The following is a 25,065-nucleotide window of genomic DNA, read 5'->3' as shown; positions in this document are numbered from 1 at the left end:
AAGAAATCTTCTTTAGAAGGCCACACAGAAGAGAGCTCCTTGTCCTGTTCAGTGTGTGGGAAGTCTTTTACGGACAACAAAGCACTTCGTACGCACCAGAAAAACCACAAAGCTGAGCGTCCCTTTTCATGTTCAGTGTGTGGGAAATGCTTTGCTTGGAAAAGAGTTCTTGGTGAACACCAGAAAATCCACACCGGTGAACGCCCTTTCCCTTGTTCAGAGTGCGGGAAATGTTTCACACAGAAAGGCGACCTTGTTCGACACCAAAGAATTCACACGGGAGAACGTCCCTATTCATGTTCCGAGTGTGGGAAAAGTTTTACTCAGAAAATTGTGCTTCTTACACACCAGAGAACTCACACGGGGGAATATCCTTTTTCATGCTCAGAGTGCGGGAAATGTTTCTCGAGGAAAGAGAACCTGGTTGGACACCAGAAAAGACACATGGGTAAACTTCCATTTTCCTGTGCAGACTGCGGGAAATGTTTCAGCCAAAAAGGAAATCTATATAAGCACCAAAGAATTCACACGGGCGAGCGCCCTTTTTCATGTTCAGAGTGCGGGAAGTGTTTCATCCACAAAGCACACCTGCTTCTACACCAGAAAAGTCACACCGGTAAGGGGCTTTTTTCCTGCTCAGAGTGCGGAAAATGTTACATTCAGAAAAGCGCACTTCTTGTGCACCAGAGAATTCACACGGGCCTATATCCCTTTTCGTGTTCAGACTGCGGGAAGTGTTTCACCGAGAAAGAAAAGCTCTTCATACACCAGAGAAACCACACGGGCGAGCGCCCTTATTCGTGTTCAGAGTGCGGGAAAGGCTTCACTCAGAAGGGACACCTCCTTACACACCAGAAGAGCCACACGGGGGAGCGCCCTTTTTCATGTTTGGAGTGCGGGAAAAGTTTCGCGCGGAAGGAAGTGCTGATCGAACACCAGAGAATTCACACGGGCGAGCGCCCTTTCGCTTGTAAAGAGTGCGGGAAGAGCTTCACACGAAAAGGGAGCCTCGTCGGACACGAGAAAATTCATACAGGCGAGGGCCTGTTTTCGTGTACTGTGTGCGGGAAGTGTTTTAGATTTAAAGGCAATCTAGTTAGACATCAGAAGACACACCCCTGCTGATGTGATCGACAAATGTAGAGTGGAATGTAACAGGCCTTAATCTTTAGTACAGGACTGGAGTACATCTTGGCAAAAGTGACATTTCTTTTAATGTGTAATATGACGGGTTCAATCACCTGTTGGCTTTTTTCTTTTAATAAAGACTTATAGTGATGAGATTTGTCTGCTATCGTTCCTGGATCCTCTCCTGACAATACCGGGGTCATCCCAATACACCCCTTTTTAAATTCCCCTCATTATAAAATAAAAATCCAGCAGGGAGAGTGGCAGCCCCTCCATAGTGGGCAATAAAAGGCTCAACAATGCAGGAACCTGGAGAGCCTGGCCTACTATTGGGACACCTGCCTTCACACGCACATAAACTTTAATGGCCTCCCAGTCTTAGTCCGTAGGGTTCAATATTGAGTTGGCCCACCCTTTGCAGCTATAACAGCTTCAACTCTTCTGGGAAGGCTGTCCACAAGGTTTAGGAGTGTGTCTATGGGAATGTTTGACCATTCTTCCAGAAGCGCCTTTGTGAGGTCAGGCACTAAAGTTGGATGAGAAGGCCTGGCTTGCAGTCTCCGCTCTAATTCATCCCAAAGGTGTTCTATAGGGTTGAGGTCAGGACCAGTCAAGTTCCTCCACCCCAAACTCGCTCATCCATGTCTTTATGGACCTTGCTTTGTGCACTGGCCCAAATCATTTGGTGGAGGGGGGATTATGTTGTGGGGTTATCTTTCAGGGGTTGGGCTTTGCCCCTTAGTTCCAGTGAAGGGAACTCTTAAGGCATCAGCATACCAAGACATTTTGGACAATTTCATGCTCCCAACTTTGTGGGAACAGTTTGGAGATGGCCCCTTCCTGTTCCAACACGACTGCGCACCAGTGCACAAAGCAAGATCCATAAAGACATGGATGAGCGAGAAGGCCTGGCTCGCAGTCTCCACTCTGATTCATCCCAAAGTGTTCTATTGGGTTGAGGTCAGGACAGGTTGAGGTCAGGACTCTGTGCAGGCCAGTCAAGTTCCTCCACCACAAACTTGCTCATCCATGTCTTTATGGACCTTGATTTGTGCACTGGTCCAATTAATTTGGTGGAGGGGGGATTATGGTGTGGGGTTGTCTTTCTGGGGTTGGGCTTGGCCCCTTAGTTCCAATGAAGGGAATTCCTAAAGGGATTGAAATGTCAGAAGGTTTTTTTACCTTAACGGCAAGAGAAGCTACTGTAGATAGATAGAATGGAGAGCTGTCGGAGAATGTTATGTGGATGGAAAAAAAAAAAAAAAAAGAATATTTGGGGGTTCTAAGTAATTTTCTAGCAGAAAAAAAATTATTTTTAATTTGTAAACAACAAGTTTAAAAAATAGGCTTGGTCCTTAAGTGGTTAAAGAGAGAGAGAACGATCCACACGTTTCGTTTTTGGAAAAGGTATAATCTGCTTATCTATTCATGGATGTAACATAAGAGAAAAATGAAGCACGAGTCAGAGAGCAAAGTGACGAAACATAACGTAGAATTTCAGTATTTATATTCCACACAAGATCTCATTCATAGTCAGTGGAACCAACAAAAAGGAAGTGATGTAGGACATGAACAGGAAGTTCCGGGTGAGAGGTAAATTGGGAGGAAGTAGACAGGAGACATTGCTGGAACTGGCAGCAGAGGAGGTAATAAGATATTATTTTATATTTACATCCAGTAATCCCCCCGTCATGTCCGTCCTCTTCCTCCATAGTCACTGTGATGTCAGTTATGGTTTATAGACCAGATACGTCTTAAATATAGAACCATTTATCCAACTGTCCATCCAGAGCCTCTGGTTTATAGACCAGATTAAGGATGAGCTCCGGCGTGTTCGCATGGCGCACGTGCCGAGCCCGCCAGGAAGTCGGCACGGCGCAGCGCTAATCACAGGCAGGGAGACATTTCCCGATCTCTGCAGCCGCACATCGGGAAATGTCTCACTGCTTGTGATTAGCGCTGCGCCGTGCCGACTTCCTGGCGGGCTCGGCACGTGCGCCATGCGAACACGCCGGAGCTCATCCCTAGACCAGATACATCCTAAATATAGATCCATTTATCCAACTGTCCATCCAGAGTCTCTGGTTTATAGACTGGATACATCCTAAATATAGAACCATTTATCCAACTGTCCATCCAGAGCCTCTGGTTTATAGACCAGATACATCCTAAATATAGAACCATTTATCCAACTGTCCATCCAGAGCCTCTGGTTTATAGACCAGATACATCCTAAATATAGAACCATTTGTCCAACTGTCCGTAAAACTGTCTTGGGTTGTTGGCTCTCATAACTGTGAGATAATGGACAGCACAGATGTCACCCAGGCCTAATTTGTTGGAGTTTGCATGTTCTGTTCACATTGATGTCACCCTGACAGCCGTGTCACATGACACTAATAGGACGGGGCTCACAATAAAGACATTCCCGGGCACTGTGCACACAGAACAATGTCATGTCTACATATTGCTTAGTACCTTAAAAGGAATCTCTGGTTTTCTGGTTTCGATGATATGCAAGAGTCCTGTATTGCAGTATAAAATGCAGTCTGAGGTGTCAGGATTCTGGAGGTACTCTGTGCAGACATTATTCATCCCGGTACAGTCCAGATAATTCTCAATGTATTATCTATCTACAGAGAGGAGAGTCCTGTATAGATCACATGACCATTTCAATGAAGATGGATGGGGACCAGAGTCACACAAGTGAGAGGATATTAGACCTCACCATGGAGATCATCTACCTGCTTACTGGAGAGGTGAGGAGGATTCTGGGAGGTCACATGACATCTTTCTTATATCTTTTCATAAAATACTGACCTGACCGGAGAGGTAAGGAGATTCTGAGATTTGTTACTTTTTCTCTTTATACAGGATTATAAAGTAGTGAAGAAAACATCTGGAGATCCATTAACACCCAGCTATCTTCACGGGACATCACCCATCAAAGTGCCTCCACCTCACTGCCTGACAACAGAGGTAACCAGTGCCAAGAAGATTCTAGAAGTCACCAACAAGATCATTGAGTTGCTGACAGGAGAGGTGAGCGGTGCTGGGAATTCTGGGACATTATCCAGTAACAGACAAGGGATGTGTCTGGATGGTGACTGTATCATTGTGTGTGTCAGGTTCCTATAAGGTGTCAGGATGTCACTGTCTATTTCTCCATGGAGGAGTGGGAGTATTTAGAAGGACACAAGGATCTCTACAAGGACCTCATGATGGAGAATCAGCGGCCCCTCACATCACTGGGTAAGAGGAGACTTTATCGTAAAGGAGAGAGCAGTACGGAGGGTCCACCTAGATCCCCCATCACCTGATAAACACATAGAAACAATGTATTCAGTCAGTGTGTGTGTTTCCAGATGGATCCAGTAATGGGAACCCACCAAAGAGATGTCCCCGTCCTCTGTATTCCCAGTTTATATTTCCATTTTACTTCTATGTGTATAAAGTTCATAAGATAAAAAATACTTAGGATAGGATAAAATTCATAGGATAAAGATACTGTACACCATATGAAAGATCCATCTCCATTCCTCAATATAATGTCATGTTCCCAACAAATGAGGAGGAGATACTGTACACCATATGAAAGGTCCATCTCCATTCCTCAATATAACGTCATGTTCCCAACAAATGAGGAGGAGATACTGTACACCATATGAAAGGTCCATCTCCATTCCTCAATATAACGTCATGTTCCCAACAAATGAGGTGGAGATACTGTACACCATATGAAAGGTCCATCTCCATTCCTCAATATAACGTCATGTTCCCAACAAATGAGGAGGAGATACTGTACACCATATGAAAGGTCCATCTCAATTCCTCAATATAATGTCATGTTCCCAACAAATGAGGAGGAGATACTGTACACCATATGAAAGGTCCATCTCCATTCCTCAATATAACGTCATGTTCCCAACAAATGAGGAGGAGATACTGTACACCATATGAAAGGTCCATCTCCATTCCTCAATATAACGTCATGTTCACAACAAATGGGGAGAAGATACTGTACACCATACAAAAAATCCATCTCTATTCCTCAATATATGATGTTTTTAGCTGTTCTCCAACTTGTGGCATTCTCAAATTTTCTTTTTTCAACAGATGGACACTGTGCTTGGAATAAGAATACCTTGGAGGGAGGTTTTATTATATCTCCAGATTATAATGTAAAAGATAATGCCACCACACAAAGTTCTCCAGGAATTACACTCATTACTCAAATTACACAACAAAGACCTTATCAGCGATCAATGGATCACCCTTTTCCTGAGAAATCTTCTGATCAATCGCAAACTATGACTTCAATTATCCACCAGAGTTCCCACAGTACCGAGAGATTAACTGATCCATCAAATCCCAAGGAATCCTCTTTAAGGCATAAAGGAGTCCTCACAGACAAGAGATTATTTACATGTTTGGAGTGCGGGAAATGTTTCACTGAAAACAGAGCACTCCTTATACACCAGAGAAGTCACACGGGTGAGCGCCCCTATGCATGCTTGGAGTGCGGGAAATGTTTCATTCATAAAACAAACCTTCTTGTTCACCAGAGAATTCACACTGGGGAGCGTCCCTTTTCCTGCTCAGAGTGCGGGAAGTCTTTCACTGAGAAAAGCGTACTTCTTACACACCAGAGAAGCCACACAGGCGAGCGCCCTTTCCCTTGTTTAGAGTGCGGGAAAGGTTTCCTTCAAAAAGGAGACCTTCGTAGACACCAGAGAAGTCACACGGGTGAGCGTCCCTATTCCTGTTCAGATTGTGGGAAGTGTTACTCTCGGAAAACAGAACTGCGTACCCATCAGAGAATTCACACGGGTGAATATCCTTTTTTATGCTCAGATTGCGGGAAGCGTTTCTCTAGGAAAGCGAGCTTTCTTACACACCAGAGAGTTCACACAGGGGAGCGACCCTTTTCATGTTCACAGTGCGGGAAGAGTTTTACCGAGAGAGAAAAACTTCGTAGACACCAGAAAATTCACATGGCTGAGCGTCCTTTTTCATGCCCTGACTGTGGGAAAGGTTTCATTGAGAAAGCAAAATTTCTTGCACACCAGAGAAGACACGTGGGTGAGCGCCCTTTTTTATGTCCGGAGTGCGGGAAATCATTTTTTGAAAAAAGAAGCCTTCTTTATCACCAGAGAACTCACACCCGTGAGGGCCCTGTTCATGCTGAGAGTGTGGGAAATGTTTTACTTAAAAAGGAAGTCTGAATAGACATCAAGGTACAAACACCCGTCGAAGCTTTTGTACAACATGTACATTGACATACAATAGGTGGAACTGTTCAGTCCATACAGTGCCTGGGAAAAGTATTCACACCCCTTTAAATTTTCCACCTTTTGTCATGTTACAACCAAAACGTAAATGTATTTTATTGGGATTTTATGTGATAGACCAACAGAAAGTGGCACATCATTGTGAAGTGGAAGGAAAACTATAAATGGTTTTCCAAGTTTTTTACAAATAAATATGTGAAAAGTGTTGGGTACATTTGTATGCCCCCCCCCCCCCCCCCCCGAGTCAATACTTTGTAGAACCCCCTTTCACTGCACTTACAGCTGCAAGTCTTTTTGGGGATGTCTCTACCAGCTTTGCACATCTAGAGAGGGACATTTTTGCCTATTTTTCTCTGCAAAATATCTCAAGCGCGGTCAGATTGGATGGAGAGCGTCTGTGAACAGCAATTTTCAAGTCTTGTCACAGAGTCTCAATTGGATTTAGGTCTGGACTTTGACTGGGTCATTCTAACGCATAAATATGCTTTGATCTAAACCATTCCATTGTAGCTCTGGCTATATGTTTAGGGTCGTTGTCCTGCTGGAAGGTGAACCTCCGCCCCAGTCTCAAGTCTTTTGCAGACTCTAATGGGTTTTCTTCTAGGATTGCCCTGTATGTGTCTCCATCCATCTCCCCATCAACTCTGACCAGCTTCCCTGTCCCTGCTGAAGAAAAGCATCCCCACAACATGATTCTGCCACCACCATGTTTCACGGTGGGGATGGTGTGTTCAGGGTGATGTGCAGTGTTAGTTTTCTGCCACACATAGCATTTTGCTTTTAACCAAAAAGTAAAATTTTGGTCTCATCTGACCAGAGCACCTTCTTCTACATGTTTGCTGTGTCCCCCACGTGGCTTCTCACAAACTGCAAACAGGACTTCTTATGGCTTTCTTCTTGTCCATCTTCCATAAAGACCATATTTGTGGAGTGCACAACTAATAGTTGTCCTGTGGACAGATTCTCCCACCTGAGCTGTGGATCTCTGCAGCTCCTCCAGAGTTACCATGGACCTCTTGGCTGCTTCTCTGATGAATGCTCTTCTTGCCCGGCCTGTCAGTTTAGGTGGACGGCCATGTCTTGGTAGGTTTGCAGTTGTGCCATACTCTTTCCATTTTCAGATGATGGATTGAACAGTGCTCCGTGAGATGTTCAAAGCTTGGGGTATATTTTTTATAACCTAACCCTGCTTTAAACTTCTCCACAACTTTATCCCTGACCTGTCTGGTGTGTTCCTTGGCCTTCATGATACTGTTTGTTCACTAAGGTTCTCTAACAAACCTCTGAGGGCTTCACCGAACAGCTGTATTTATACTAAGATTAAATTACACACAGGTGGACTCTATTTGCTAATTAGGTGACTTCTGAAGGCAATTGGTTCCACTAGATTTTAGTTAGGGGTATCAGAGTAAAGGAGGGCTGAATACAAATGCACATCACACTTTTCACATATTTATTTGTAAAAGAATTTGAAACCTATTTATCATTTTCCTTCCACTTTACAATTATGTGCCACTTTGTGTTGGTCTATCACATAAAATCCCAAATAAAATACATTTACGTTTTTGGTTGTAACATGAGAAAATGTGGGAAATTTCAAGGGGTATGAATACTTTTTCAAGGCACTGTAGATACTGTAGCTGTGTGATTAAAAAATGATTCGTTTTCAAAGGGATACATTCTGGCTAAAGTCATATTTTAGGTATAGGTGGAGTTTGGTGGGCTGAGTCACCAGTGGACATCTTCTGTTTCTTGGAGACTCCATTTGTTAGGTCTGCATGCTAGGGTTCCGGTCTTCTTCTGGCAACATTGGGGTGTCTTTCCTCTGTTTGCATCCCCCAAGATAATGAGCATGAATCCAGCAGAGGAGCGGGAGAAGCCATAACAGGTATATGCAGACCAGGGAACTCAAGATATATAAGCATACCACCAGGGAACTTCTGTTAACCCCATAAGCCTCAGATTCTTTTGGGTGGGGGGCAGTTAGACCCATCCGGAGTTGGGTCTTTTAGGGTGGCGAGTTTTGCAGGGATTAGATTGTAATTGACAGAAATAAATTGGAAACTACTTTCAATTGGTACCAACAACCCACATTATTTATTGAAATAATCTCTCTGTTTGGACTACCAAAATATTCAATGTTTGGAAATGTCAAACAATATTCTTAAACTTATTTTGTTTTCTATTATTCGTGAAAAACATGTCTGATAATAAAAAAATGTCAACGTCAATGATCTTGTATTATACACACCAACACACTGTTCTTACGTACAACTCAATACTTGAGGAGATTGATTTACTAAAACTGGTGCACTCAGAATCTGGTGCAGCTGTGAAGGCCTGGCTCGCAGTCTCCTAATTAATCCCAAAGGTTTTCTATCGGGTTGAGGTCAGGACTCTGTGCAGGCCTCTCATGTTCCTCCACCCCAAACTCGCTCATCCATGTCTTTATGGACCTTGCTTTGTGCACTGGTACGCAGTCATGTTGGAACAATTAGGGGCCATCCCCAAACTGTTCCCACAAAGTTGGGAGCATGAAATTGGCCAAAATGTCTTGGTATGCTGACGCCTTAAGTGTTCCCTTCACTGGAACTAAGGGGCCAAACCCAACCCCTGAAAATTCAACCCCACACCATAATCCCCCCCTCCACCAAATGATTTGGGCCAGTGGACAAAGCAAGGTCCATAAAGACATGGGTGAGCGAGTTTGGGGTGGAGGAACTTGACTGGCCTGCACAGAGTCCTGACCTCAACCTGATAGAACACCTTTGGGATGAATTCGAGCGGAGACTGCGAGCCAGACCTTCTCGTCCACTATCAGTGACTGACCTCACATATGAGCTTCTGGAAGAATGGTCAAACATTCCCATAGACACACTCCTAAACCTTGTGGACAGCCTTCCCAGAAGAGTTGAAGCTGTTATAGCTGCAAAGGGTGGGCCAACTCAATATTGAACCCTACGGACCAAGACTGATATGCCATTAAAGTTCATGTGCGTGTAAAGGCAGGTGTCCCAATACTTTTGAAAATATAGTGTATTTCCTCTCAAAACATTTATGTAGGATAACAAGGTCTTCTGACCAACGCTTTTCACAGATAACATCTGCTTCCTCTGGAAAATGTGTTTTAGGAAGAACTCGTCCAATGTTAGAAATAATTTTATAAGTATATTCACAACATTTATCATAATACTGTATACTACACTATGCCAAGTGCACAATTCATGAACCACATTGCAGAAGTACAAGTTCCTTATAAGAGGCTACAGGAGGTAAACAAGCCAACAAAAATGTTTGCGCAGGAGCAATGTCGTGGTGGAGAATCCTCTTGTCAGGCCAGAGTTCTTTTCCTCGGAACAGATTCCTGTAATCTTTTCAAAGTAAAAATGTTGGTTGACCATTGTACCATGTTCTATGAACATGGTGAACTATCCCCCTATGATCTAAAAATCACAACCAGCATGAGCATACGAGAGTCCACACTCTGTCTATATTTGCATCCGTCCTTTGCGTTTTTGGTTGCCCATTTCCTTCGCCATCCTGGACATCTTCCCGCCCCTCCTTAAACCACCTATGGAATTCCAAAACCCTTGATTTCTTCATGGAATGTTCACCATAAGCCTGTTGTTACAGAGCTAAAGTTTCACTCGTACTTTTGCCAATTTTCATGAAAAAGTGGATGTTCTTCTGCTGCTCCAGATTCTTTTCAAGTATTTTCTGCCAAAAGCTCAACGCGCACACGTATTATTTCTTCTACTACTACATAAAGACCGAGTTCACTGGTCTGAAACCCAGGAAAGTGCGAGTTAGAACACGTTTGAGTGTGAATGGCTGTGTGACTCTCCACCATAGTGCTACACCACAAGCATTCCAGGAATTAAATTGTCACACCTCATGTAATTATATATATATATGTTTCACCGGCTACTTTATTAGGTACACCGTGCTAGTACTGCCGAGTTGGACCCCATTTTGCCTTCAGAATTGCCTTCATTCTTCATGGCATAGATTCAACAAGGTGTTGGAAACGTTCCTCAGAGATTTTGGTCCATAGTGACATGATAGCATCACACAGTTGCTGGAGATTTGTCGGCGGCACATTCATGATGCCAATCTCCTGTTCCACCGCATTCCAAAGGTGCTCTATTGGATTGAGATCTGATGACTGTGGAGGCCATTGGGAGTACAGTGACCTCATTGTCATCTTCAAGAAACCAGTGGTGAGATTGGAGCTTTGTGACATGGTGCATTATCCTGCTGAAAGGAGCCACCAGAAGATGGGGTCATAAAGGGAAGGACATGGTCAGCAACAATACTCAGGTAGGCTGATGCTCATTTGGTACTAAGGGGTCCAAAGTGTGCCAAGAAAATATCCCCCACACCATCACACCACCACCACCAGCCTGAACCGTTGATATAAAGCAGGATGGATTCATTCTTTCATGTTGGTTACACCAAATTCTGACCCGACCATCTGAATGTTGCAAATCGAGACTCATCAGACCAGGCAATGTTTTTCCAACCTTCTATTGTCCAATTTGGGTGAGCCTGTGCGAATTGTAGCCTCAGTTTCCTGTTCTTAGCTGACAGGAGTCGCACCCAGCGTGGTCTTCTTCTGCTGTAGCCCATCTGCTTCAAGGTTCGATGTGTTGTGCGTTCAGAGATGGTATTCTGTATACCTTGGTTGTAACGAGTGGTTATTTAAGTTACTGTTGCCTTTCTATCATCTAGAACCAGTCTGGCACCAACAACTATGCCACCTTCAAAATTCCTTTCTTCCCCATTGTGATGCTCGGTTTGAACATCAACAAGTCGTCTTCACCACGTCTAGATGCCTAAATGCATTGAGTTGCTGCTTTGTGATTGGCTGATTAGCAATTTGTGTTTCAAAGCAATTGAACAGGTGTACCTAAAAAAAAAAAGGGTCCGGTGAGTGTATATCTGCGTGCAGACACAAGCTATACCAAAAAACTGTTGCTTGAGCAGAACCTCAACATAGTCTATCACAGCACAGCACTTCCAGCAACAGGCATAGTTCCAGAAACAACAGATCTTGTAGTTCCACAAGCTCATTCTAATAGAAAACTCTGTCCACGTCTTTTCAAAATGTAGAAAGATTTGCTTCAGAGGCCGTGTGAGTCGGTAACGCAGGGTGCGATCACTCGGAGTTCAGACAATCGCCAAGTGCTCACTGAAGATGAAGTATGACTTCACAGCAGATAAAGTAGAGTGTGAAAAAAGGCTTTAGAAATCTTCTTACAGATTCCTTCTAAATGCCAATATATACAATGACTTTCCTCCCGCTATTTGGGTCTCAGATCGAAGCGTGGTTCTGTTTGATCAGTATATAGTGCGATGAGTCCACTTGCCGCCTGCCATATAGCAAAATGATGTCGGGAAAGTGGTTGCGATATCCTGACCGGACGTCATTTGACGATGTCAGAATATCAAGGCGCGCATCGCGGCGATCGTTGTTGCGGTGTGTGACTGACATACCGCAACTCCGATCTAGGTAAAGAGTCTCTGACAGAGACTCTTTACCACGTGATCAGTCGTGTCCAATCATGGCTGATCACAGTGTAAACAGTAAGAGACGTTGATTGGCTTTTCCTCACTCGTATCTGACAGACGCGAGTAGAGGAGAGACGAACGGCTGCTCTCCTGACAGGGGGGGTCTGTGTTGATTGTTTATCAGCGCAGCCCCCCCTCGGATGCCCGCCCAGGACTACCAGGATGCCGCCAGGACCACCAGGGATGGCCACCACACTGGACCACCAGGTATGCCACCCTAGACCACCAGGGAAATGCCAATCAGTGCCAAAGAAAAATGCCTGCCAGTGCCACCAGTGATGCCTATCAGTGAAATCTATCAGTGCCAACCATCAGTGCTGCCTTTCAGTGCCGCCTATCAGTGCCCAGCAGTGCCGTCTATCAGTGCCACCCATAAATACCCATCAGTGCAGCCTTTCAGTGGCCATCAGTGTCACCTATCATTGCCCATCAGTGCCCACCAGTGCCACCTATGAGTGCCCATCAGTGCCGCCTATCAACGCCCTTCGTAGGATGGTGGCAGAAGGCCATACACTGTTCGACAATCGGAGACACCACCCCCCGGGAGCTGAGGTGGACGGATCGGCGGGGGCAACCCACAAGGCGCCATCCAAGGCAGGCATGAACCCCCGAGGCAAAACCTAGAGTGGAAAGTGAAGGTTGAAATTAAGGATGGCGCCTTGTGGGTTGCCCCCGCCGATCTGTCCACCTCAGCTCCCGGGGGGGGGTGTCTCCGATTGTCGAACAGTGTACGGCCTTCTGCCACCATCCTACGAACCACAATGCGTAAGCATGCACTTTGTGTGGGGCTCTTTCAATTACCCCACCTCTGTTTCATGTATATATTTAACAGACCAATTTTTTTACATCTCCTATCCTAGATAAGACACGCGCTTGCTCCTGATGAGTGGCACAATAGCCACGAAACGCGTAGAGCTACCATTGCCGCGTTTTTCACCAACGTCATGCAATTCTGTTTTTGGAGGCTTTTGTAGACAATGCCCTCGTATATGGTTGTGCATTTATATCCAATTGGTGTACCATGGAAGAGTGTTATATTCATATAATCATGTATAATTGCTGCTATTATTGCCAATATTTCTTTCAATTTGTGATTGATATATATTTATTATATGCATGTTATATTTTTATGAATTGAATACATTTTCCTAGTTGTTCATCGGTTTCTTTCTGGACATTCACGCATTTCATTTAAAGTCCCACCTTTGTTGCTCCTTTTTCTTAGACTAGTACAGGGATGGAAACACATGACCGCATCAGGTCATGGTTTCATTTAAAGTCCCATGGGATGGTTAGTCCCAAACCCTTTTCTAATATAAAATACTTATCTTAGAACGAAGCCCCCGTACCGCCTCCCGGTCACCGCTAAGGGAGCTGACATGTTCCCTCTGTGTGTCTTCCGGGTTCACGGCTGGAGCGCTGAGTGGCCTGGGCCACGATGACGTCACTCCCGCGCATGTGTGGGAGTCCTCTGTTACGGCAAGGAGCTCTGATTTTCCGGCAGCATCCGCTGGACCTATAGAGCGCATGCGCAGCTGACGTCAGCGGCTGCAAGCAAGGTGAATATCTCCTAAACCATACAGGTTTAGGAGATATTCATTTTACCTACAGGTAAGCCTTATTATAGGATTACTTGTAGGCAAAAATCACAAAGCACGGTATACAACCGCTTTAAAAATAAAAATGAGGGGGAATCAGAGAAATATACCATACAATATACATGACAAAAGACAGTCCCTCTCTCTATATATACTGTATATATATATATATTGCAGTTAATGGCACCTGCTACTAAAACAATACCATACAGATACATAGATGACATATATGAGTGTGTAGTCATGAAATATCATAGGTGAATGGACTGGGAGGCCAAAATTAAAGCGGAGTTCCACCCAATAATGGAACTTCCGCTTTAAGTGACGGTGACCCCCCGACATGGCATTTTTTTGGGGAGGGGAGATACCCTCTTTTTAGAGGCATCCAGCTCTCACTTCCTCCCGGGGCTCCGCATAGGGTTGCCACCTGTACGGTTTTCTCCCGGACAGTCTGGTTTTTGAATGATGTGTTCGGGTTTACATCTGCCCCAGACCCAGACACATCATTCACACTGGACTACACCGAGAGTGACATCTGATGACTCCCCTCTCCCTGACCGCAGCTTGGTTCAGCAGAGTGTTAGTGTATCAAAGCTCCTCCCCTCCTCCTCCTCCTTCTACCTTCTGTACACATACGAGGAGGAGGGGGGAGCAGGGACGCGCTGATATCAGGTTTGTAGAAAGTTTTTATTATGCTCTGTAGATGGAGAAGGGAGGGGGAGAGAGCGGCTGGAAAGGAAGCCAAGGTAGAAAATATGTGGAGTGATTGAGGGATTAGGAGGAAATGTGCTGGGGGGGGGGCTTTGGCAGGGGGAAGACAATGCTAAAAGTGTAGATTGGCTTTGAAATCTGACAACCCCTCCTAGCACTCTCTCTCTTCCTTCCCAAAGGACCCCTCCAGCACATATCCTACCCCCACCCCCCACCCCTCCCCCTTGCACTGGCCCTCTTCTCTCACAAAGTGCCCCCCCCCCCCAAGCACATATCTGATCCCCACAAGCGCCCACAGCACATATGGGCACAGGCTACATATAATGGGCACAGAGGCTGTATGATTGGCACAGAGGTTGCATATGATGGGCACAGTGGCTGTATGATGGGCACAGAGGCTGCATATGATGGGCACAGAGGCTGCATATGATGGGCATAGAGGCTGCATATGATGAACACAGTGGCTGCGTTTTATGGGCACAGTGGCTGCATTTGATGGGCACAATGGCTGCATTTGATGGGGCACAGTGGCTGCATTTTATGGGGCACAGTGAGGCTGCAATTGATGTTTATTTTTAAGAATTTTTCAGTTTGTTTGCCCCCCAAAAAATTTTGAGCACCAGCTGCCACTGCCCCCCAGCACAAATCTAACTCTCCCCACTCCAATGCTAGTACTAGCCCTCTCCCCAGGACATATGTGACCCCTGCATTCCGTGCAGAACACTCACAATTCAGCCACGTGCACTGTTTGCTGCGGCGAGCTATGCGCCACATTACTACTCTCTTTCAGGCCACCAAAAGTGCCCCAGGTCTTTTACAATCGTATAGCGTATAACCACCCTAATAAAATGCCGCCGCTAAAGTGTTCAGGTTTGGCTTGAAGAAAAGGTGGCAATAGCTCCGCTGCGCCGGAAGGAAGTTCACCTCTCCCCCCTCCCTCCCTGCAATCTTCTGGGACACGTCAGAAGTCCCAGAAGATTGCCCGGCCATTCACAGCGTGCAGTGCGTGCCCGGCTGTGAAGCCACATCGGTCGCCCACGGTAAGAATGCCGGCGCAGTGGAGAGCAGGGGGAGAGGAGCGGGGCTTCGTACGCTCGCATCGCTGGATCGTGGGACTGGTGAGTGTCTGATTATTAAAAGTCAGCAGCTACACTTTTTGTAACTGCTGACTTTTAATTTTTTTTATTTTTTTCGGCTGAACTCTGCTTTAAAATCCCACCGTAGGCTGTAGTTTTAAAATATGCCACATGGTGGCGATTTCACATAGAGTACTTTGAACGCACAAACAGGAAGTCTCTATGCCTCGTACAGACAGGAAGTTCCGGGTGAGAGGTGAGTTGGGAGGAAGTAGAGAGGAGACATTGCTGGAACTGGCAGCAGAGGAGGTAATAAGATCTTATTTTATATTTACACCCAGTAACCCCCCGTCATGTCCGTCCTCTTCCTCCATAGTCACTGTGATGTCTTTTATCTCCAGCAGATGATGTACAATACTCATGTAGCAATAACTCTCGGTGGAGCTGCTGGTTTAAACTGGCTTGTTACCTTCACTCTCGATACCTCTGTTTCACCGGCACCGGGTCTAGGGTTCCGTTGAGTTTACCTCTGGACGATATAAGCACCAAACACTTGAGTAGGTTTTCCAATGCTTTAATAAAATGAACAAGGGAAGTAGCAGGAAAAAGGTAGTAGGAAAGCTGCAGGGAAGCTCAAATACCTTTCTGTTGTATTTCTTCAGAACATTCTTTGCAATTGAACACTTGTAATTGAATAGTCCCTCTTTTGTAGGATTTGCCCGCCTGGATAGACATCTCTCACTTGCCTAGCAGCCAGCACGTAGCACGAACAAAAGTCTCTGCCACAGACTTGTTTGGAATAAAACCCGTACGATCCTCTGCCACAATATATATTGGTTTGTGATGAATGTCAGATACAGTACTTGAACCTTTAAGCCAACCCGGCAGTACTATACTGTAAGATTACTTCAGGATACGTCCTCCAACCGAGTCACCAGGCCCCTCTCCAGACCAGCACTCTGCATGATCCTTCCATGACGGGTCCTCCCCTGGGATCTCCTCAGTTGTCCAGCTTCTTCACTCAGGATAGACAGCTCAGGACCATTCCTCTGCTGCTGTGGTAGGCCCCAGACAGGCTTCTGGGCCCACCCACATGCCGGAACGGAGGACCACGAGGTGGTATTCCTAGTGCATACCTGTCTGCCAGGAGGGCCAGCAGGTGGCTGAAAACGAACCCTAAAACATGGCGTCTGTCCCATAAATACCCTCTTCCAGAATGCAACTCGGAGGACCACCTCCACCGAGTTATCTCCGGGACAGAGGAGCACTCATTTGCTTCAACACGTTGCTTTTCCAACACCTGCCGATGGTGACAACGACACCCACCGGCACAATGTGGAACTGCATGCAACGTCAGCCAAGCTGGAACAGAGGCAAATCTAACTTCCTATAATAAGCGACCCACTAAATTTACCTATCAGCGGTAGATAAAAATCTACCACCACTACACTCATATACAATACAACTGTAATATGTACACAGATACATCCTAAATATAGAACCATTTATCCAACTGTCCATCCAGAGCCTCTGGTTTATAGACCGGATACATCCTAAATATAGAGCCATTTATCCAACTGTCCATCCAGAGCCTCTGGTTTATAGACCAGATACATCCTAAATATAGAGCCATTTATCCAACTGTCCATCCAGAGCCTCTGGTTTATAGACCGGATACATCCTAAATATAGAGCCATTTATCCAACTGTCCATCCAGAGCCTCTGGTTTATAGACCAGATACATCCTAAATATAGAGCCATTTATCCAACTGTCCATCCAGAGCCTCTGGTTTATAGACCGGATACATCCTAAATATAGAGCCATTTATCCAACTGTCCATCCAGAGCCTCTGGTTTATAGACCAGATACATCCTAAATATAGAGCCATTTATCCAACTGTCCATCCAGAGCCCCTGGTTTATAGACCAGATACATCCTAAATATAGAACCATTTATACAGTCCAGATAATTCTCAGTTTATTATCTGTCTACAGAGAGAAGAGTCCTGTATAGGTCACATGACCAACTCAAGGAAGATGGATGGGGACCAGAGTCACATGAGTGACAGGATATTAGACCTGACCCTGGAGATCATCTATCTGCTGGCCGGAGAGGTGAGGTGGATTCTGGTAGGGTCATAGGACATCACAGACATACCTAGAAAGGTGAGGAGAATTCTGGAAAATATTAGTGATAGTTGTTTCTTTCTCTCTTTATACAGGATTATAAAGTAGTGAAGAAACCATCTGGGGATCCATTAACACCCAGCAGCCGTCTTCACAGGACATCACCCATCACAGTGCCTCCACCTCACTGCCTGATAACTAAGAGAGATGTTGAGAAGATTCTAGAAGTCACCAAGAAGATGATTGAGCTGCTGACCGGAGAGGTGAGCGGTGCCGGGAATTCTGGGACATTATCCAGTAACAGACAAGGGATGTGTCTGGATGGTGACTGTATCATTGTGTGTGTCAGGTTCCTATAAGGTGTCAGGATGTCACTGTCTATTTCTCCATGGAGGAGTGGGAGTATTTAGAAGGACACAAGGATCTCTACAAGGACGTCATGATGGAGAATCAGCCGCCCCTCACATCACCGGGTAAGAGGAGACTTTATTGTAAAGGAGAGAGCAGTATGGAGGGTCCACCTAGATCCCCCATCATCTGATAAACACATAGAAACAATGTATTCAGTCAGTGTGTGTGTTTCCTACAGATGGATCCAGTAATGGGAACCCACCAGAGAGATGTCCCTGTCCTCTGTATTCCCGGGATTCCACACAGGAAGGTCACACCATCCCTCACCATCATCAGGTAGGTGGGACTGAGCATGTAGACAAAAAAATGTGTTGTAATCAATTGTTCCATTCAAATGCATTCTGTCATCTTTGGGGTTTAGGATGTAAAACTGACAGACAGCAAATTTAAGGATGAAGAGGAAGAAGAAGGGACAATGGTGAGTGGAGCTCAGCAGTCTATGGAGGAGCAGGAGATGATTATGAGATGTCCCCTTCCTCTGTATTCCCAGGATTCCACACATGAAGATAACACCACCGCCCACCACCATCAGGCAAGTGGAACCGAGCATAGAGACATAAATGTGTGTTTCATGGAAGATGTCATTCTTCTATGTAATTTCTTGTTCCTTTTTAATAATGTATTCTGTTATGTTGGAAGTTTAGGTTGTAGAACTGAATCACATCAAAGTTGAGATTAAAGAGGAAGAAGAAGAGACGTTAGTTAATGGAGATCAGCAGTCTATGGAGGAGGGGGAGATTATTTTGGAAAGTAAACAGGAGAAATCTTCTCTACATATGGACACAAGTAAGTCATAAACACTAAATGCAGAAATTGTTTGCATTTTCATTTTACTTCTATGAGTAAAAAGTATGCATTTACTTTGGTACACATACAGGGGCTGACATATATCCTTGAATCTACACTTTCCCCTTAAAAAAAGAACAAATCCCTAAGTTTTTTGAAAGGCAGAAAACACGTGTGAAACTTGGCCTAATTTTCCCCAACAAGGAAAAAAGAATTCTACTTTTTACAGCAAAGAACTCTTTCTGTATTTTACGGTTAAACCTTTTCCCTCCAATTACAGAAAGTCTCGTTTGTCCTTGTTCGGTATATAGAACTTGACATACTACAGTATGAAAACAGTTAACAAAACTGCTGTCAGTAAGAATAGTATTGATGTACCAACACCACCATCCAATGTTTTCAACAAAGGTAGAGATACTGTACACCATATGAAAAGGTCCATCTCCATTCCTCAATATAATGTCATGTTCCCAACAAATGAGGCGGAGATACTGTACACCATAAGAAAGGTCCATCTCCATTCCTCAATATAACGTCATGTTCCCAACAAATGAGGAGGAGATACTGTACACCATAAGAAAGGTCCATCTCCATTCCTCAATATAATGTCATGTTCCCAACAAATGAGGTGGAGATACTGTACACCATATAAAAAGTCCATCTCCATTCCTAAATATAACGTCATGTTCCCTACAAATGAGGTGGAGATACTGTACACCATATGAAAGGTCCATCTCCATTCCTCAATATAATTATCATGTCCCCAACAAATGAGGAGATACTGTACACCATATGAAAGGTCCATCTCCATTCCTCAATATAACGTCATGTTCCCAACAAATGAGGAGGAGATACTGTACACCATATGAAAGGTCCATCTCCATTCTTCAATATGTTTTCATTATTTCAATACATGAGGTTGAGGAAAGTCCACCTCCATTCATATACCATATTATTACGATAGTCTCTGTGCACAGTTACTGTTGGGTTCTAGACCAACGTAGATGACTTCTGAATGCAGGGCATGAATAGTTTTTATAACATTTATTTAAAACTTGCTTTCCAACAGATGTATGGAAAATAAATATCTCAGACGGACATCCCATGATATCTCCAGGTTATAATGCGGACGATAATGACATTGCACAATATTCTTCAAAAGTAAAGTCGACTTCTCCAGTTCCATATCATAGACCTTCCAGCATGGTGAGACCAATGGATCCCTCTATTCCTGAGGAATCTTCTAATATGAATTCAGATATCAATCTACGATCCCAGAGTACCAACAGACCAACAGATCCAACTAATCCCAAGAATTCTTCTATTAGCGATGATGGAGTTCAAACAGGAAAGCGTTCAATGTCATGCCCGGTGTGTGGGAAGTCTTTTAGTGACAACAGAAACCTTCTTAGACACCAGAGAAGCCACACAGGGGAACGTCCCTATTCTTGTTCACAGTGTGGAAAATGTTTCATTCACAAAGCGGACCTTCTTAGACACCAGAGAATTCACACGGGCGAACGTCCTTTCTTATGCTCAGAGTGCGGGAAACGTTTCATACACAAAACACACCTTCTTACGCACCAGAGAATTCACACGGGCGAACGTCCTTTTTCCTGCTCAGAGTGCGGAAAGTGTTTCACTGGGAAAAGTGTACTTCTTACGCATCAGAGAATTCACACCGGTGAACGTCCCTTTTCCTGTTCCGACTGCGGCAAGTCTTTCACTGAGAAAAGCGTGCTTCTAACACACCAGAGAAGCCACACGGGCGAGCGCCCTTTCCCTTGTTTAGAGTGCGGGAAATGTTTCCTTCAAAAAGGAGACCTTCGTAGACACCAGAGAACTCACACAGGGGAGCGACCGTATTCCTGTTCAGAGTGCGGGAAATCTTACTCTCGGAAAGCAGAACTCCGGATACACCTGAGAATCCACACCGGCGATTATCCTTTTTTGTGTACGGTGTGCGGGAAAACGTTCAATTACAAAGAAAAACTCCGTAGGCACCAGAAGACTCACACCGGCGAGCGTCCTTTTTCGTGCCCTGACTGTGGGAAATGTTTTATTGAGAAAGGAAAGCTTGTTGCACACCAGAGGAGACACACGGGTGAACGTCCTTATTCATGTTCTGAGTGCGGGAAATCTTTTTACGAGAAAAGAAACGTTCTTAATCACCAGAGAACTCACACTGGGGAAAGTGCGGGAAATGTTTCACGCCCAAAGCAGACATGATGCAAGAACGTGTACCTGCTAAAGCTGTTGACAACTGTTGGGTGGCATTTAATCAGTGGAACTGTATAGTCCTTCCAACACAGAGGACTTTGCTTCAGTAACAGGAGTAGATATAGATAAAATTCCTTTAGGGATATGTTTATTTAATGTTCAAATCTTTCTTCTGTGTTCAGATTATTTAATCTGAAAAGGAACTCGATGGGTGTTGATAGGTTAATGGATAAAGAGTATAAAAATACTAAATATCTTAGAAGAATTATTAGTTGAAGGTAAAATTGATGAGATGGACCTGGACTTTGAGGAAGAAAGCAAGGAGCAGGTCATAGGTTCTAAATACAGATAAACAAAATAAATCAGCGCGAAATGATATAGACTAGAACAGCAGCTGAACACTAGGGCCAATAATCAAATCCCTCAATAAACATCAACAAACAGACGGTGCAGCGCTAAATACATGGAGAAAATAGAATAAAATTGAGATAAAACACAATACAATCCACCACGGTGTAAAGATAAAAAAAGTCCATATAATCAGGTCCAAACAGATCTTCAAGGTAGAAAGGACTGTGTGTTTGCAAATGGTGTTTCCAGGAGCCCACCACCACAGAAACAAATGGCCTCTCACCTGGTGTTGTGGACCCTTTAATTATAGAGGGTCATAAGCGCTCTTGGCATATAATATGCAAATATTATGCGGCTACACAAATCTTCATCAATGACCATCAAGGACCCAATATAGGACACTCCAATAAGGACATGTAGGAAATAAAAGTGGCGAAAATAGTGCTCTCCGTATAAAATGATCTTTATTACTATATAAGAAATGGTAAAACACTCACAAGTGAAGTACTTGGTAATAGCAGACAAGCAGTAGTGGCGATCTCCTGTTCCTCCGAACAGCAGAGCAGATGCGCAGTGGCCGCGGGTGACGTCACAACGCTACCTCGTTCTGGACGCGTTGCGTCCCAGTGGGCGGGGACTTCATCAGCAGATGAGGAACGTCGTGGGCACCCGCGCTAAATACCAGGTAAGTAACCATGGCTACAGTACACCAAACGGAATTGACCTAAGGATCACCCGGAACTAAATCCGGACGTAACCCCTTATACAGGAATATAAAACAAACGGAAATGGCTCTCCCAAAAGCAATAGGAAAAGACATAGCTGTGACAATAAAACGCATCAATCCTGGAGGGACAAGTGCATAATTCCTGAAATGGAATATTACCATACCAAAGGGAAAATTAGATATTAAAAATATATATATATAAAAACATATATATATAAAAAGTATTATCATTGTAAAAATAAATATTCATAAATTTTCAGAACACCATAAAAATATTATAAAAATAAGAAGTGAGTCATCCGCGGCCACTGTCATCAAATATAAATGAAATAAAAATAAAATTCAGCGATCTGATATAAAGCAATTTGTATCAAAATCAACGTTTAACCCCTCAGGGCAAAGAACCCTGGTTTCGAAGATCCAGTAAGATTCTCTCTTACTCAGTTGCCTTATGAAATTACCCCCCCTCCAGTGTCTCGTGACCCTCTCTATACCCCAAAACCTCAAACTTTTGGGGTTCTGATGATGATGGAGTTTGAAGTGTCTAGAGACATTGTGGGTTTTCAGGCCTTTCTTAATGTTGTTAACGTGCTCAGCAAGTCTCACATGTAGGGGTCGGGATGTTCTCCCTATATACTGGAGCCCGCATCCACACTCCAGCATATACACGACCCCTACCGTGTCACAGGTAATTAGCTGTTTAATATCATACTCTTTACCAGTAGCTGAGGCTAGGAATTTTTTCCTTTTCTTTATGTTCCCCTTTGCATGCTTACATGGGATGCATTTGCCGCATGCATAGAAACCACTCAGAAAAGAAACAGGAGGGTTCAGAACGCTAGGGACCAGACGGTCCCTTAATGATGGAGCCTTCCTATAAATAAACTGAGGGCGGTCAGGGAGCACTGGGCCTAAGACTTTATCTTGTTTCAAGATGGGCCAATTCTTCTGAACTATTTTCTCAAATGTGCGGTATTGCACATTATAGTCAAGCACCATCTTTTTTATTTAATCGTCTCCACCTTTTTCCTTGACCGTATCAGAAACCAAAATACCTCTGTCAAGACTTTTGACTTTAGTGATCTCCTCCTCAAGCTTGGAACGATCGTATCCTTTTTGTTCAAACCTAGATGTCAGAATGTTTGATTGCACCAAGAAATCCTCCTCCGTGGTGCAATTCCTACGCAGCCTGATGTACTGACCCCTGGGGATGTTGCACAACCAAGAATGGTGGTGACAACTCCCCAGGGGGATGTACGAGTTGCGGTCCGTTGGTTTGAAAAAATTGGTCATAATAAAACGGTTGTGTATAATACTGATAGTCAGATTCAGAAAAACAACTTTTTCCTGGTCAACCGTCCAAGTCAAGACAATGTTTTTATGGTTAGTGTTAAGAGCATCAATAAACAAGTCAAGTTTGTCCCTATCTCCTCTCCAAATCAGAATAAGGTCGTCAATATAACGACGGTAACAAATGAGCTCTGGGGGCTTATTAGAAAAAACTGCCTCTTCCTCCCAGTGGGCCATAAATAAATTGGCCACACTGGGAGCAAAACGGGCCCCCATAGCAACTCCCCTTGTCTGCAAATAAAAATCCCTATTATACCAAAAATAATTTTTGGTTAAACAAAAGTTTAAACAACTCAACAGGAATTCTTGATGCCTCCCAGACAATGAGGAGGAGGATAGAGCCCATTCGACAGACGTCATAGCATCTCTGTGACCAATAATGGTATACAGAGAGCTGACGTCTGCTGTGACCAAAAAAGTGGGTGAAGAACAATCTAAACTTTCCAAAATCTGAATCACATGTTTAGTGTCTCTGAGGTATGCAGGGGTTTTAATAACAAGTGGTTGCAAAAAGACGTCAATGTATTGCCCAAGACGAGCTGACACTGAGTCGATCCCATTAACAATGGGTCGACCAGGGGGGTGGATGATGTCTTTATGTATCTTGGGCAGAAAGTAAATCACAGGGGTTCTGCAAAATAAAGGATCCAAATACATTGCTTCTTTCTTGGTGAGGATTTTTTGATCCCTGCCATCCTCAATAATAGCATGCAATTCGTCCTTATATGTTAACATGGGGTCTTTACTAAGGATCCTATAGGTGTCTTGGTCGGAAAGCAGACGACTCATTTCTGACTGATAATATTCTCTGCTCAAAACGACCAGACCCCCCCCTTTGTCGGCGGGACGGATGACTATATCCTTCCGCTCGGAGAGCGATTTGATCCCGCGCTTAATAAACAAAGGATCAACAATTTTTTTAACCTTTAACTGATTTAAATCATGCGAAACCATATTTTTGAACACTTCTAAATGTTTATTGTCGGTGTTCTGTGGGTTAAACGTAGATTTGTTGCGTAAAGATGAGTGTTGAGAGATGGACGGTTTAGTCCCATGATGAGGTTGGGCCAAAAAATATTTTTTCATATTAAGGGACCTAACAAATTTCTGGATATTAACATAAGTATCAAATTTATTAAGGTTTTTTATAGGGGCAAATTTTAAGCCTCGATCCAAGACCTTAATCTCATCGTCACTAAGAGTGATTTGGCTCAGATTATAGATACCCTTCCCTACCGTGGTTTGGGCCTTTTGTACCCTCCTGCCCCCTCTCCTTCCTCTCTTTCTTTTCGCTTGCGAGGGCCGGCGTTTGGTGGAGTGTAGGGTATCGGCTGTCTCCACATCTCTCCTTGTTGGGGTAGAAAAGGCTGAGGGGGGTATCTCTGTTCCCCCCGTTGGCCTAAAAAACCATTTTCCTTATAAGGGGTGTGGTCAGCTAGAGGGGCAAAGCGGTTGGACGTGGGAATGGGTTTGTTGTAGGGGGGTCACGACCTCCTCTCTCAAAGTATTCTCTACTTTCTTCATATGCTGGATAACCATTTTGGCGGTAAGGAGTCACATGATGGTTATAGGGCCTATTATTACCCCTGCCCCTTCCTTTCGTGTTTCCTCTTTTGTTTTTCTTTTGGCCATAAGTACCAGAGGGAGGGGCCTGTTTAGTTTGATGTGAGTAGTCATATTCATGAACGGGATTATTTCTAGGGGCACAACTACCAGAC

At 44.2% G+C, this 25,065-nt stretch overlaps 2 protein-coding genes across 2 annotated transcripts in view; both read left to right on the top strand.

Moving 5' to 3' along the window:
• The window catches only part of LOC141104661 (uncharacterized), a 58,718-nt gene extending 57,437 nt beyond the window's left edge, over positions 1-1,281 (top strand). The window contains exon 12 of the mRNA XM_073594327.1: positions 179-1,281. Within this exon, the coding sequence (XP_073450428.1) occupies positions 179-1,125 (947 nt within the window). The 3' untranslated portion in view covers positions 1,126-1,281. The remainder of the gene's footprint in view (positions 1-178) is intronic.
• Positions 1,282-1,950: 669 nt separating this feature from the next.
• Positions 1,951-25,065, top strand: part of LOC141106762 (uncharacterized) — a 107,492-nt gene continuing 84,377 nt past the window's right edge. The window contains 4 exon segments of the mRNA XM_073597689.1: positions 1,951-2,774; positions 3,768-3,887; positions 4,003-4,170; positions 17,852-17,975. Of these exon segments, the coding sequence (XP_073453790.1) occupies positions 2,697-2,774; positions 3,768-3,887; positions 4,003-4,170; positions 17,852-17,975 (490 nt within the window). The 5' untranslated portion in view covers positions 1,951-2,696.

This window comes from Aquarana catesbeiana, linkage group LG08, assembly GCF_042186555.1.
Source record: "Aquarana catesbeiana isolate 2022-GZ linkage group LG08, ASM4218655v1, whole genome shotgun sequence".
NCBI classification, from domain to species: Eukaryota; Metazoa; Chordata; class Amphibia; order Anura; family Ranidae; genus Aquarana; species Aquarana catesbeiana.
The sequence above is the reverse complement of the archived record's forward strand: the minus strand, read 5'-3'. Positions and strand labels throughout refer to the sequence as shown.